Source organism: Schistocerca serialis, chromosome 10 (assembly GCF_023864345.2).
Source record: "Schistocerca serialis cubense isolate TAMUIC-IGC-003099 chromosome 10, iqSchSeri2.2, whole genome shotgun sequence".
NCBI lineage: Eukaryota > Metazoa > Arthropoda > Insecta > Orthoptera > Acrididae > Schistocerca > Schistocerca serialis.
Window position 1 is genome coordinate 146269333 of NC_064647.1, and position 16988 is coordinate 146286320.

At 43.8% G+C, this 16988-nt stretch overlaps 1 protein-coding gene across 1 annotated transcript in view; it reads left to right on the forward strand.

Annotated features, from left to right (window-relative positions):
• Positions 1-3054: 3054 nt before the first annotated feature.
• LOC126424621 (luciferin sulfotransferase-like) overlaps positions 3055-16988 on the forward strand; it is an 85647-nt gene continuing 71713 nt past the window's right edge. The window contains exons 1-2 of the mRNA XM_050087358.1: positions 3055-3083; positions 14507-14727. Of these exons, the coding sequence (XP_049943315.1) occupies positions 3055-3083; positions 14507-14727 (250 nt within the window). The remainder of the gene's footprint in view (positions 3084-14506; positions 14728-16988) is intronic.

Here is a 16988-nt window from a genome sequence, read left to right on the forward strand (position 1 = left end):
CCAAACGCTCGTCTGATGTCTCCATTTAGTTAGGCCTGGTAGGGTGCCAAACTCTCGTCACATTTCTTCATTCAGTTAGACCTGGTGAGGTCCCAAAAATTCGTCTGATGTGTTTCTTCAGTTAGACCTGGTGGGGTCCCAAACACTCGAGCTGCCCTCAAGAAGGGGTCGCACTAGCATTGCACTCACTTGTCTCCTTTGTAGATGAACTACAGTTTCCCAAAATTCTTCCAATAAAACCAAGTCGATCATTCGCCGTCCCTACTACCAACACGGCGTGATCGTTCGGCTCCTTATCGCCTTACAGTGTTACGCCTAGATATTTAATCGGTGTGACTGAGTCAAGCAGCAGACTACTAATGCTGTATTAGGACGTTACAGAAATGTTTTTCGTACTCATCCGCATTACGTAACATTTTTCTACATTTAGAGGAAGCTGCTATTCATTACAGCAGCTAGAAATTTTAAGTCATCTCCTATAGTCACACAACGATGACACCTTCCTGTACATCACAACTTCATCAACAATCAGCCGCAGATTGGTGTTCACCCTGCCCTTCAGATTATTTATGTATACAGAAAATAAGAACGCCCCTGCAGCGTCCTGGTGATACCCTTGTCTCAGCCACTCACTTATCAGGGAACCCAATCAGTAAGCTCCGATCGTCGTCAACATTCTGCGTTGGGACGTCCACCACAAAATGATGAAAGGAAAAAAAGTTTATCGCTTACTACATTTTTACTGTTCACATGGTTAAACTTCAACATCGGGCATGATATTTTAATTTATTACTTCTCTATCCTTAATATTGTTCTCAAGAAATATTGCAGGCAGTTTCCACATACAAGATTATTCACGAAGTTATGCAAATATTTTAATACGTTACTCTACAAGTAAAACTAAAGAAAAAAGTTAATATAAACATAGGTCCGCAAATTTTTAGTTACGAAGTTACTCCTAATAAAAGATTTTGCCTGAAATTTAGCAACTTTGGTAATATGAAGGCATCACAAAACTGTACGATGTTAAAGTAAAGCACGCTTTCCATGTAATTTGTTCTTATTGATCTGGTGAATCTAATAAAACATGTCCCAGAGGTGTATCTACAGTAGCTTTCCAGAACATCCAGACGAGCAAAGACGTAATTTTTCATTTATTAACTACTTGAACCAATTTGTTGTTTAAATTCCAGACTATTGCACAAAGTTTTCAACAGATGTTGTAGAGAATTTAATTTTTGGAAATATGATGGTAATAACATTAACGCAAACTGTATGAATATGTCAGATGATCTGCTTTTGTTAATACGATAGCACACGTGAATTCATGTTAAACCGTGAAAATTAAAGCTCAGTGTTTAGCAAGTTGTACAGTGTACATACAATTTCACAATACATTCACAATATATGTTCAACAATGTCTCCACCGTGTTCAAAGCATTTAGCTGCATCTGTATGAACAGATTTTGTTGCTCATTTCAGCTTCACAGGGTTGTTCTTAATTTCGTCTATTGCATTCACAACGTGAGCAAGTAATGCCTCACATGTATTGGCTTTGTACTCATAACCTATGTCTTTCATCCATCCCCATACACAAACATCATGGCTTCATATTAGCGAAGTTGCTAAATTTCAGGTACAATTTTTTATTAGCCATAATTCCGTAACTAAACATTATATGAACTTCTTTATTTAGTTTTACTTGTAGAATAACATATTAAAATATTTGCATATCTTCGTGAATCATCCTGTATACTGTACAACGTACCTACAAAATTATATCATTCTACGGCACATAGTTCTGCAGGTATGACATCATAAACATTGAGATACGCATGAAAATAGTTTTTGCCTAATACATCTCGTATTTGACAATAACAGCACCTAGTGTCTTCCAAACCTTTTCTAATCTTTGAGTCGCTTACGAGCTAAACGTCAGATATTTAATGCATTAACTCACCGATAAAGTAATCACAATTTTGGAGCTTATTTTGTAGATCGGAGTTCGATTCTTTAAAGAATCGGAGGTGTACAGGTACAGTTTAACTGTCATACAAATCGTATACGTTGGAAGACTGCATAAGCCTTCCCAATTCTGCTCCTGCTCTCTGCATCTACGTCACCATTATTACAGACAAGTTAGCCGAAGAATGGAAATAGACCAACATTCGGTTCCACTATAATTTGAGTAGATATATTTATACTTTTCTGTGCATTTACCTTGTCTTATCACCATTTGTTTTAAGCCCTAGAGAAGTGGTCATTGAATCAGTTTGATCGCCAGGAGAATGATGTCATTAGAAAACTCCAGATACGTAAGTCTTACGGCGCTTTGATGCACTTTTCAGCGATCACAGAAATGGAATTTAACACAACTCGCCGTGTGGGCTTCGGCAAGTGACGAACTTGGCGATAATGATGTCCGATACAGTAAGGCGGCGATTTACTTCGCGGTAAAAAAAAAAAAAAACAAGTCCGAACAATCGCGAATTCCGAATATTAATGATAACCGGATCAGCAAGTGTTTACTGTATGTCTTTTCTCTTCTTCACTGCTCGGTATGAGCGACTATTTGTCGAAACAGCCCCTGATGGCAGTAGTCCAATTACCAGAACGAAATCCATTAGTGAACTTTCTAGACGTCAATAAAAAATAATAAAATCAGACAAGGCAGTGACAGATGAACTACTGTAAACTTTTTGGTGCACAAATGAAAATAAAGGTCTGCGGACGCTCCACGCTCTCTCATCCGAGCCTCCGTGGTATTCGCGCCGAAAAATTGCTACGGTATTCAAGTTTTACAGTAGCATCGAGTCCTATGTTAGGTCCGTCCTATAAATTTCCTCTCCTTTCCACAGAACAATGGCTTATATTGGGGTGTTGTAGGGGCAGGCGGACGCTGGCTTTACGCAACCCGTGTTCCCGAGTGGTCCCGCTGTGTTTACAAGGAACCAAAGTCAACTCCCCTGCCGAGATAAGGGGACATCAACTACACGGTTCGGGATCGCTTTAGACTCGTATAAACAGTTGCTGGCTTCTAGTGTACGACTTACCATGTACCATCGAGACGTCGCCTCCAAACGGTGAGTGATACAGTTGCACGGTTCGGTAGTTTTGGTACATTACACAAATGACGCATTCACTGGTAGGATTCCCGGTAGCATTGGCAGCACTGGTACAGAAAGAAACATAAATGAATATATTTGACAGAAACTACGAGTCTAGGAGTTCTCTTCCTTTTCCTTTGTTTCTTTGTTTTGCACATAATTAGAACTGTGCATCGTTCAGCGTTAGTCCGTTGTGTATTTCTTATCTTTCCACAATATAAATTGCATTTTATAAGTAATAAATATAAGTTGATTGTGTAAATTCTGCAATTCTTTTGATGCAAGTACAGTTTATGGATCTGAGCACTACGGGGCTTAACATCTGAGGTCATCAGTCCCCTAGACCTTAGAACCACTTACACCTAACTAACCTAAGGACATCACACACATCCAAGCCCGAGGCAGGATTCGAACCTGCGACCGTAACGGTCGCGCGGTTCCACACTGTAGCGCCTAGAACCGCTCGGCCACTCCGGCCGGCAGTACAGTTTACATTGGCAAACAAATACATTTATTATTGTTGTTACTTGGTACTTTATAGAATGTTCTTCCTTATGACCAAACGTAAGAATTTCTATTATTATTGATGAATACGAAAATTATTAATCAATAGCCGGCCACTGTGGCCGAGCGGTTGTAGGCGCTTCAGTCCGGAACCGCGCTGCTGCTGCGGTCGCAGGTTCGAATCCTGCTTCGGGCATGGATGTGTGTGATGTCCCTAGGCTAGTTAGGTTTAAGTAGTTCTAAGTATAGGGGACTGATGATGAAAAATGGTTCAAATGGCTCTGAGCACTGTAGGACTTAACTTCTGAGGTCATCAGTCCCCTAGAACTTACAACTACTTAACTAACCTAAAGACATTACACACATCCATGCCCGAGGCAGGATTCGAACCTGCGACCGTAGCGGTCGCGCGGTTCCAGACTATAACGCCTAGAATCGCTCGGCCACCGTGGCCGGTGGGACTGATGACCTCAGATGCTAAGTCCCATAGTGTTCAGAGCTATTTGAACCATTTTTTTTAATGAAGAACAGAAACACGTACAGAAACACGTTTTATGTAAGTTCGACTTAGTACTGAAGCGATGTTTGATATATTTTTGTTTTTCGTTTTTTAATTTTACCTTTTTATTGAGGAAATTTCGTTTTCTAGTATTATATTATAAATTTGTAGTACTTTCTTTATTTTTACAGCAGTATCCCTATGCTTCTCGCTACGGATCAACAATTCTCGAACAAAACCCGAATTAAACGTTGTCAATTTCAGTTTGGCTATAAATACCTATTTTTCTTTCGTAAGTAACAGACAGGCAGATAACTATGTAGAACAAAAATGTTCGTAGGCTACCCAGTGCTTTAAGTATCCTCACTAAGTTTCTAGGCGGCTCACCGCTTCCGGTTTTTAGGGGAATTAGGCAAGACACTGGTCTCAAATGTAAAGAAAGCGATCGTTATGAGCTAATGACCGACAGATACGCAACACACTCAACGTACAGGTAACATACAGGTAACACGGGTACAACCATAACTGACCAAAGCTACCGGTGCGAGCCACCCACAGTGTTGATAAACAAGCTGTGGAGTTCTCTGCAGGTGTATCACAGAAAAGAAAAACATATTTGCGTGTTGCACTAGCAGAGTGAAATAAAGACAGCTGTTGAAAGAACTGTATTTCGTTCTGACAATAAATGAATGTGCAGATGACATGGATGAAATCGATGAAAACCCACTGACATGAAACATTATTGAAGAAATCCACAGAAATTCCAATACAATGAATAGGGAAGAGAGTGTGGCACATATGATACGCGAGTTGGGATGGAAGTCACTAAGGCAAAGACGTTTTTCGTCGCGGCGAGATCTATTTACGAAATTTCTATTATTATTGATGAATACGAAAATTATTAATCAATAGCCGGCCACTGTGGCCGAGCGGTTGTAGGCGCTTCAGTCCGGAACCGCGCTGCTGCTGCGGTCGCAGGTTCGAATCCTGCTTCGGGCATGGATGTGTGTGATGACCCTAGGCTAGTTAGGTTTAAGTAGTTCTAAGTATAGGGAACTGATGATCAAAAATGGTTCAAATGGCTCTGAGCACTGTAGGACTTAACTTCTGAGGTCATCAGTCCTCTAGAACTTACAACTACTTAACTAATTGCCCGCATCTCGTGGTCGTGCGGTAGCGTTCTCGCTTCCCACGCCCGGGTTCCCGGGTTCGATTCCCGGCGGGGTCAGGGATTTTCTCTGCCTCGTGATGGCTGGGTGTTGTGTGCTGTCCTTAGGTTAGTTAGGTTTAAGTAGTTCTAAGTTCTAGGGGACTGATGACCATAGATGTTAAGTCCCATAGTGCTCAGAGCCATTTGAACCATTTGACTTAACTAATTAATATTTTCATTAACAGCATTAACAGTGACATACTCATGACATTGAATTCACCGAGGAGGAGGAGGGGAGGGGGGTGTTCATCAGTGACAAGAGTCTCATCAGAAGTGTCCCAGGGAAGTATGACAGGATCTTTCTTGTTCTCTGTACATAAAAAATCAGCAGTCTGTGGCTGTTTGCTGATGGCACTGTGGCGTACGGGAATGTCTCGTTTTTGAGTGACTGTAGGAAGATGCAGGATGAGTTAGACATAATTTCTGTTTGGCGTGATGAATGGCCTGCTCTAAAAGTAGGAAAATGTAAGTTAATGCATACTAGTAAGAAAAACAATCCGGCAACGTTCCGATAACCGTATTAGTGGTGTGCTCCTTGACACAGTCACAGATATCTAGGCGTAACGCTGCAAAGCGATTCGAAATGGAACGAGCACGTAAGGACAGTAGTAGGCGAGGCGAGTGGTCGACTTCAATTTATTGGGAGAATTTTTATGAAAGTGTAGGTCATCTAGACAGAAAGCCGAAGTAGAAGACTAATGCGACCCACTCTTGAGCATTGCTCTTGTGTTTGGAATCCCAGCCTGGTCTGATTGAAGGGAGACAACGAAGCAATTCATAGGCGGGCTGTTAGACTGTGTACACAAATGAAAATCCCTGGAGGAAAGGCGATGTTTTTTTTTTCGCGAAACACTGTTGAGGAAATTTAGGTAAGTGGCATGTGAGGCCGACTGAAAAACGATTTTACCGCAGCCAACATACATTTCACGCAAGAACCCCAAAGACAAGATAAGGAAAATTAAGGATCGTACAGAGACATACACTCCTGGAAATTGAAATAAGAACACCGTGAATTCATTGTCCTAGGAAGGGGAAACTTTATTGACACATTCCTGGGGTCAGATACATCACATGATCACACTGACAGAACCACAGGCACATAGACATAGGCAACAGAGCATGCACAATGTCGGCACTAGTACAGTGTATATCCACCTTTCGCAGCAATGCAGGCTGCTATTCTCCCTTGGAGACGATCGTAGAGATGCTGGATGTAGTCCTGTGGAACGGCTTGCCATGCCATTTCCACCTGGCGCCTCAGTTGGACCAGCGTTCGTGCTGGACGTGCAGACCGCGTGAGACGACGCTTCATCCAGTCCCAAACATGCTCAATGGGGGACAGATCCGGAGATCTTGCTGGCCAGGGTAGTTGACTTACACCTTCTAGAGCACGTTGGGTGGCACGGGATACATGCGGACGTGCATTGTCCTGTTGGAACAGCAAGTTCCCTTGCCGATCTAGGAATGGTACAACGATGGGTTCGATGACGGTTTGGATGTATCGTGCACTATTCAGTGTCCCCTCGACGATCACCAGTGGTGTACGGCCAGTGTAGGAGATCGTTCCCCACACCATGATGCCGGGTGTTGACCCTGTGTGCCTCGGTCGTATGCAGTCCTGATTGTGGCGCTCACCTGCACGGCGCCAAACACGCATACGACCATCATTGGCACCAAGGCAGAAGCGACTCTCATCGCTGAAGACGACACATCTCCATTCGTCCCTCCATTCACGCCTGTCGCGACACCACTGGAGGCGGGCTGCACGATGTTGGGGCGTGAGCGGAAGACGGCCTAACGGTGTGTGGGACCGTAGCCCAGCTTCATGGAGACGGTTGCGAATGGTCCTCGCCGATACCCCAGGAGCAACAGTGTCCCTAATTTGCTGGGAAGTGGCGGTGCGGTCCCCTACGGCACTGCGTAGGATCCTACGGTCTTGGCGTGCATCCGTGCGTCGCTGCGGTCCAGTCCCAGGTCGACGGGCACGTGCACCTTCCGCCGACCACTGGCGACAACATCGATGTACTGTGGAGACCTCACGCCCCACGTGTTGAGCAATTCGGCGGTACGTCCACCCGGCCTCCCGCATGCCCACTATACGCCCTCGCTCAAAGTCCGTCAACTGCACATACGGTTCACGTCCACGCTGTCGCGGCATGCTACCAGTGTTAAAGACTGCGATGGAGCTCCGTATGCCACGGCAAACTGGCTGACACTGACGGCGGCGGTGCACAAATGCTGCGCAGCTAGCGCCATTCGACGGCCAACACCGCAGTTCCTGGTGTGTCCGCTGTGCCGTGCGTGTGATCATTGCTTGTACAGCCCTCTCGCAGTGTCCGGAGCAAGTATGGTGGGTCTGACACATCGGTGTCAATGTGTTCTTTTTTCCATTTCCAGGAGTGTATAAAGGGTCGTTCCTCGCTCTCTCCATTTGCGAGTGGAATACAGGAACGGCAATGATCGGTAGTGGCACAAAGTACACTCCACCGTACACCGTATGCATGTAGATGTACATGTAGAGTTCACTATTTCTCAGTACTACTTTAAGGATATCGTTTCCCGTCATTGCACGTTCATTGTCTTCATTTTGAGTTGCACTCGCGCTCGTCTTTAGCGGTTCAGATGCAGCTTTCCACGTTACTCTATTCCGTCCAGGCCTCTTCATCCTCGCATAGCCACTGCAGCCTCCATCCATTTACACCTGCTTGCCGTAGCCATCCCGTGGTCTCCCTTTACAATTTTACCCTCTCCACACAAACATTTCCCTCCGTTGCCAAACTGACAATCCCTTGACGTCTGAGGAGCCGGCCGGGGTGGCCGACCGGTTCTAGGCGCTACAGTCTGGAACCGCGCGATCGCTACGGTCGCAGGTTCGAATCCTGCCTCGGGCATGGATGTGTGTGATGTCCTTGGGTTAGTTAAGTTTAAGTAGTTCTAAGTTCTAGGGGACTGATGACCTCAGAAGTTGAGTACCATATTGCTCAGAGCCATTTGAACCTTTTTTTTTGACGTCTTAGGGTGTGTCATATCGCACGATCCCTTATTTTAGTCCATTTGTGCCGTAGATTTCTTTACACCCCATTCAGCACCCCCTCATTAGTTTCTGGGTGTACTCGTCTAATCTTCAGCATATTTCTATATCACCACATTTCAAAATCTCCTATTCTCTTCTTGTCTGAAATGTTTGTCATTCACTTCCGTACAAGGCTGCACTCCAGATAAATACCTCTAGAAAAGAATTTTCTAGCTGTTGCCAGTGGTGCGCTTTATATCGTCTCTAGTTCAGCGATCATCAGCTGTTTTGCTCACCACTTGTATTTAATGCGTGCAGTACCCTATTTCCTAGTCTAATCCTCTCAGCATCGCCTGATTTAATTCAACTACAATTTCTTCCAAATCCACCAGAAACAAACGCAAAATAATTTTATTTAAAAAAGCGGATAAAGTGTCACTAGAAGCCTTCCTAACAGACAATCTCCATTCCTTCCGAACTGACTATGCAAATGTAAACGAGATGTGGCTCAAATTTAGAGATATAGTAGCAACAGCAATTGAGAGATTCATACCTCATAAATTGGTAAGAGATGGAACTGATCCCCCATGATACACAAAACAGGTCCGAACGCTGTTGCAGAGGCAACGGAAAAAGCATGCGAAGTTCAGAAGAACGCGAAATCCCGAAGATTGGCTAAAATTTACAGACGCGCGAAATTTGGCACGGACTTCAATGCGAGATGCCTTTAATAGGTTCCACAACGAAACATTGTCTCGAAATTTGGTAGGAAATCCGAAGAAATTCTGGTCGTATGTAAAGTACACAAGCGGCAAGACGCAGTAAATACCTTCGCTGCGCAATACCGATGGTACTGTTACCGACGGCTGTGCCGCTAAAGCGGAGTTATTGAACGCAATTTTCCGACAATTCCTTCACCAGGGAAGACGAATGGATTATTCCAGAATTTGAAACACGAACAGCTGCTAGCATGAGTTTCTTAGAAGTAGATATCTTAGAGGTTGCGAAGCAACTCAAATCGCTTGATACGGGCAAGTCTTCAGGTCCAGATCGTATACCGATTAGGTCCCTTTCAGATTACGCTGATACAATAGCACCCTACTTAGCAATCATATACAACCGCTCGCTCACCGATAGATCTGTACCTACAGATTGGAAAATTGCGCAGGTCGCACCAGTGTTTAAGAAGGGTAGTAGGAGTAATCCATCGAACTACAGACCTATATCATTGACGTCGGTTTGCATTAGGGTTTTGGAGCATATACTGTATTCAAACATTATGAATCACCTCGAAGGGAACGATCTATTGATACGTAATCAGCATGGTTTCAGAAGACATCGTTCTTGTGCAACGCAGCTAGCTCTTTATTCGCACGAAGTAATGGCCGCTATCGACAGGGGATCTCAAGTTGATTCCGTATTTCTAGATTTCCGGAAAGCTTTTGACACCGTTCCTCACAAGCGACTTCTAATCAAGCTGCGGTCCTATGGGGTATCGTCTCAGTTGTGCGACTGGATTCGTGATTTCCTGTCAGGAAGGTCGCATTTCGTAGTAATAGACGGCAAATTATCGAGTAAAACTGAAGTGATATCAGGTGTTCCCCAGGGAAGCTTCCTGGGACCTCTGCTGTTCCTGAGCTATATAAATGACCTGGGTGACAATTTGAGCAGTTCTCTTAGGTTGTTCGCAGATGATGCTGTAATTTACCGTCTAGTAAGGTCATCCGAAGGCCAGTATCAGTTGCAAAGCGATTTAGAAAAGATTGCTGTATGGTGTGGCAGGTGGCAGTTGACGCTAAATAACGAAAAGTGTGAGGTGATCCACACGAGTTCCAAAAGAAATCCGTTGGAGTTCGATTACTCGATAAGTAATACAGTTCTCAAGGCTGTCGATTCAACTAAGTACCAGGGTGTAAAAATTACGAACAACTTCAGTTGGAAAGACCACATAGATAATATTGTGGGGAAGGCGAGCCAAAGGTTGCGTTTCATTGGCAGGGAACTTAGAAGATGCAACAAGTCCACTAAAGAGACAGCTTACACTACACTCGTTCGTCCTCTGTTAGAATATTGCTGCGCGGTATGGGATCCTTACCAAGTGGGATTGACGGAGGACATCGAAAGGGTGCAAAAAAAGGGCAGCTCGTTTTGTATTATCACGTAATAGGGGAGAGAGTGTGGCACATATGATACGCGAGTTGGGATGGAAGTCACTAAAGCAAAGACGTTTTTCATCGCGGCGAGATCTATTTACGAAATTTCAGTCACCAACTTTCTCTTCCGAATGCGAAATTATTTTGTTGAGCGCAGCCTACATAGGTAGGAATGATCATCAAAATAAAACAAGAGAAATCAGAGCTCGAACAGAAAGGTTTAGGTGTTCGTTTTTCCCGCGCGCTGTTCGGGAGTGGAATGGTAGGGAGATAGTATGATTGTGGTTCGATGAACCCTCTGCCAAGCACTTAAATGTGAATTGCAGAGTAATCATGTAGATGTAGATGTAGATTTAGATGTATCTTAGAAGATAGATTAAGGAAAGGCAAACCTACGTTTCTAGCATTTGTAGACTTAGAGAAAGCTTTTGGTAATGTTGACTGGAATATTCTCTTTCGAATTCTCAAGGTGGCAGGGGTAAAATACAGGGAGCGAAAGGCTATTTACAATTTGTACAGAAATCAGATGGCAGTTATAAGAGTCGAGGGGCATGAAAGAGAAGCAGTGGTTGGGAAGGGAGTAAGACAGGGTTGTAGCCTCTCCCCGATGTTATTCAATCTGCATATTGAGCAAGCAGTAAACGAAACAAAAGAAAAATTCGGGACAGGAATTAAAATCCATGGAGAAGAAATAAAAACTTTGAGGTTTGCCGATGACATTGTAATTCTGTCAAAGACAGCAAAGGACCTGGAAGAGCAGTTGAATGGAATGGACAGTCTTGAAAGGAGGATATAAGATGAACATCAACAAAAGCAAAACTAGGATAATGGAATATAATCGAACTAAGTCGGGTGATGCTGAGGGAATTAGATTAGGAAATGAGACACTTAAAGTAGTAAAAGAGTTTTGCTATTTGGGGAGCAAAATAGCTGATGATGGTCGAAGTAGAGAGGATGTAAAATGTAGACTGTCAATGGCAAGGAAAGCGTTTCTAAAGAAGACAAATTTGTTAACATCGAGTATAGATTTAAATGTCAGGAAGTCGTTTCTGAAAGTATTTGTGTGGAGTGTTGCCATGTATCGAAGTGAAACGTGGACGATAAATAGTTTAGACAAGAAGAGAATAGAAGCTTTCGAAAAGTGGTGCTACAGAAGAATGCTGAAGATTAGATGGGTAGATCACATAACTAATGAGGAGGTATTGAATAGCATTGGGGAGAAGAGGAGCTTGTGGCACAACTTGAAGAAGGGATCGGTTGGTTGGTAGGACATGTTCTGAGACATCGAGGGATCACCAATTTGGTATTGGAGGGCAGCGTCGAGGGTAAAAATCGAAGAGGAAGACCAAGAGATGAATACACTAAGCAGATTCAGAAGGATGTAGTTTGCAGTAGGTACTGGGAGATGAAGCTTGGATAGGATAGACTAGCATGGAGAGCTGCATCAAACCAGTTTCTGGACTGAAGACCACAACAACAACATAGCAGGGAAACACTTTTGTTCTTCTGTGGACCACTGGGCTCAATTAACAGTAGCTTTCAGTTACCACATCCACAACAAAAAGAAACTCGTAATTCTTGTTAAGTACTAGATGTAACACATTGACGCGTTCTACAGTTAAGTACAGTGGGCGGCAATAAAACCTCCTGCACGTGACGTAGCCGGCGTGCGAGTTGTTGTGCGGATACTGATGTGGAGTGTGTTTTGTTTGCAAGCGGTCTCCGTGTCATTTTCAATGTGCGCCGTGGCGTGGCTTGCTGAGCATCGTGCGTTTCTTGTGGAGGAATTTATTCGTAACGGTGGTTCTGTGGTTAGTACTCAGCGTGCGTTTCGGAGACGATTCGAACTTGGCCGACATGATCTTTTCCCGGATGGAAAAGTTATACAGCTGTGGGCATCAAACTTGAGAGAGACAGGTTCAGCAGTGGAAAGAAAACCTACTGGCCGTTCTCGGACTGCAACAACGCCGGAAAATGTGGCGCGTGTGGAAGTGTCTGCAACAACCACCAATGCGTTTAGCACTTTAGTATGCAGCTGCCCTGGGACTAGCTGATAGGAGTCTAAGAAGAATTCTTCGAGGAGAACTTCATATGCACCCCTTCAGAATGATGGTTATCCAGGAATTAAGTGAAAGAAATTTTGAAACTCGCAGAGCTCATGTGAGGAAATTCTTCAAAACATTCCTCCTGGCGCTTTGTCTCTTCGGGTGAGGCCCATTCCCACTTATCAGGAACAGTAAGCAAATAGAATTTTCGGCACTGGGCTGCAGAAAGCTCTCGTGAAATTCATCAGAGACCACCACACAGCCCTCATGTGACAGTTTGGTGCGGCGTTGCTGAATATTTTGTGTGTGAACCGTATATTTTTGAAGCAGGTGGTCACATGATAAAGGATAATTCAAACCATTATTGTCGAATGCTAGTAATCTTCCTCCAACCTAGGCTAAACCAATTTATTGCAGATCATGAAGGTCGAGTAGTGTGGTTCCTGCAAGGCGGTGCAACATCCCACATCTCTCGGCGTTCTATGAAAACGTTGGTTCCTGGTCATCTTGTCTTTTTGCCAGGAGACATCGCGTGATCATCAAGGTCGCCTGATTTATCGCCTTGTGATACTTTTCTTTGGAGACACTTAAAGGCTCTAGTGTACAAACATCGTTCCACAACATTTCAAGCACTTAAAGAGGCCATTGCCCAAGAAGTGGCAGCCGTTCCAAGAGAAATGACACGTAGATGTATGGAGAACTTCCGGGATAGACTTCGTCTATGTGTCAGCAGTGGAGGACGGCATTTAACAGGTATAATTTGTAAAAGCAAATAATCCAAAATGGTAAAGTATGTGTTATTTATAAATAAAAGTAATTTTTCTCTATCATATTTAGTTTCTGTGACAGCCTATGAAAATGAGGGAGGTTTTATTTCTGGACCCTGGAGGACGGCATTTAACAGGTATAATTTGTAAAAGCAATTAATCTAAAATGGCAAAGTATGTGTTATTTATAAATAAAAGTAATTTTTCTCTATCATATTTAATTTCTGTGACAGCCTATGAAAATGAGGGAGGTTCTATTTCTGGACCTTGGACAGGGAACTTTTTTTCGTTTATTCAATCCATCCTATTTTTCCGCATCTTTCAGAGGCCTCCATGTCTTTCAGCTCTTTTGTAACGCTTGATTTCAAAGTCTGTTGCTTAAGTTTTACTACGCTTTGGCCCATAGTTGGATTATCTTCCACAAATGTTTCAGAAATCTGTTTGTACGCCCAGCATTTTATATTATTATTCGTGTGATTTTCGTGGGTCATTTTCGCCGCACAGTTGGAAAAGTTTTCCGATGTAGACATTGGTCCACTCCTTCGTCATGCTGGAAGCAACTAGAGTTCGCTGTCACATGAAAACCATAGGAAAACTGGTCCTAGACGTGGTCCACCGCAGAAACAGGCACTTGTGTGCCCAGATAATGAGGACGGATCGGCTGTTCCGGAGCCGAGCGGTCTAAGGCGCTGCAGTCGTGGACTGTGCGATTGGTCCCGGCGGAGGTTCGAGTCCTCCCTCGGGCATGGGTGTGTGTGTTTATCCTTAGGATACTTTAGGTTACGTAGTGTGTAAGCTTAGGGACTGATGACTTTAGCAGTTAAGTCCCATAAGATTTCACACAAATTTGAACATTTGAGCTGTTCCGGGAACTGCAACTGACTGCCTGAGGGTCGATTCTCCACTGACCTACAGCTGGGGGACTGCAGGTGTGCAGGTGTTCCAGAGTCTGCAGGAAATGTCGGTGGCCCGCCGTCACTGTCGCCTAAATCCGCTCGTGTGTGACCAGCTTAAACCTGTTAGTGGATTCTCAAACATATACTCAGTTTCTAGTCACTGGGCTATTAACGGTTCCTTCAACTCTACAACAGAATCTGTGACCGTCGTTAATCCATGTAACTGTGTAGTGTTTATCACACGCGAGGACTGGGAGTCTAACCGCCATGCTTTAATGTAATCAACTTGCTATTTGCGTTGACTTTCCACAGATCTACCCGCAAGGCAGCCATGGCACCCACCGCGGAGTTCCTGTCTTCGCCGCGCATGAGGAGCTTCAACCAGAACGTGAATAACGTCTACGATAAAGGCCTGGTGAAAATCACGCCCTCCAACTGTACGTTGCCCGTGGAATTCATGGAGGACGCGCAGACGATCCTAAACCTAGAGGTGAAACCAGACGACGTGTGGGTGGTTACGTTTCCAAAAAGCGGTGAGCGGATCTGTCAGAGTGTTACGTTACTTCTAGCTTACTACGTCTGTGGTTCACAGACCTTCAGAGAGGATATCAATTACACCTATTCGAAACTGTTTCGAGCACTTAAGATACATTTTTAAGAACAAGAAAAAATCTGAAGCTGGTTGTTACAAATAACTATATTTTTAATAACACATCTTTCTTTGGTTTTGATCAACAGGCAAATCAATTTACAATTACATTTTTTTTGTAAAACACGAGCTCGTGATATGGCCACTACAGATTAGATTAGATTAGTACTTGCTCCATAGATCATGAATACGACACTTCGTAATGATGTGGACCGTGTCAGGTTAATAAAAGCTGTCTAAACATGATATTACGAGGGCAGTTCAATAAGTAATGCAACACATTTTTTTTTCTGAAACAGGGGTTGTTTTATTCAGCATTGAAATACACCAGGTTATTCCCCAATCTTTTAGCTACACAACACTATTTTTCAACGTAACCTCCATTCAATGCTACGGCCTTACGCCACCTTGAAATGAGGGCCTGTATGCCTGCACGGTACCATTCCACTGGTCGATGTCGGAGCCAACGTCGTACTGCATCAGTAACTTCTTCATCATCCGCGTAGTGCCTCCCACGGATTGCGTCCTTCATTGGGCCAAACATATGGAAATCCGACGGTGCGAGATCGGGGCTGTAGGGTGCATGAGGAAGAACAGTCCACTGAAGTTTTGTGAGCTCCTCTCGGGTGCGAAGACTTGTGTGAGGTCTTGCGTTGTCATGAAGAAGGAGAAGTTCGTTCAGATTTTTGTGCCTACGAACACGCTGAAGTCGTTTCTTCAATTTCTGAAGAGTAGCACAATACACTCAGAGTTGTTCGTTTGACCATGGGGAAGGACATCGAACAGAATAACCCCTTCAGCATCCCAAAAGACTGTAACCATGACTTTACCGGCTGAGGGTATGGCTTTAAACTTTTTCTTGGTAGGGGAGTGGGTGTGGCGCCACTCCATTGATTGCCGTTTTGTTTCAGGTTCGAAGTGATGAACCCATGTTTCATCGCCTGTAACAATCTTTGACAAGAAATTGTCACCCTCAGCCACATGACGAGCAAGCAATTCCGCACAGATGGTTCTCCTTTGCTCTTTATGGTGTTCGGTTAGACAACGAGGGACCCAGCGGGAACAAACCTTTGAATATCCCAACTGGTGAACAATTGTGACAGCACCACCAACAGAGATGTCAACTTGAGCACTGAGTTGTTTGATGGTGATCCGTCGATCATCTCGAACGAGTATGTTCGCACGCTCCGCCATTGCAGGAGTCACAGCTGTGCACGGCCGGCCCGCACGCGGGAGATCAGACAGTCTTGCTTGACTTTGCGGCGATGATGACACACGCTTTGCCCAACGACTCACCGTGCTTTTGTCCACTGCCAGATCACCGTAGACATTCTGCAAGTGCCTATGAATATCTGAGATGCCCTGGTTTTCCGCCAAAAGAAACTCGATCACTGCCCGTTGTTTGCAACGCACATCCGTTACAGACGCCATTTTAACAGCTCCGTACAGCGCTGCCACCTGTCGGAAGTCAATGAAACTATACGAGACGAAGCGGGAATGTTTGAAAATATTCCACAAGAAATTCCCGGTTTTTTCAACCAAAATTGGCCGAGAAAAAAAATGTGTTGCATTACTTATTGAACTGCCCTCGTACATTACACACAATATTACATGACACTTAATATTTTTAATTTTTTTGGGGGGTTGGGGAAATTACCCACTTACTATATCCAAAAATTCATCTAATGAGTAGAAGCAGTTGCCATTAAGAAATTCTTTTAATTTCCTTTTAAATACTATATGGCTATCTCTCAGACTTTGATACTATTAGGTAAGTGACCAAAGACTTTTGTGGCAGCATAATTTACCCCCTTCTGAGCCAAAGTTAGATTTAACCTTGAGTAATGGAGATCATCCTTTCACCTAGTGTTGTACGCATGTACACTGCTATTACTTTTGAATTCTTTTGGGCTGTTAATAACACATTTTACCAGATCTTCAATGTGTTTTTCCAGTTCAACCCCTCATCAATGCATACACCTAGAAATTTTGAATATTCTACCTTAGCTACCGATTTCTGATCGAAGTCTACATTATTAATGGTGTCATTCCATTTACTGTGTAGAACTGTATGTACTGTGTTTTGTCAAAGTTTAACGAGAGCCCATTTGCTGAGAACCACTTAATGATTTTCTGAAAAACATC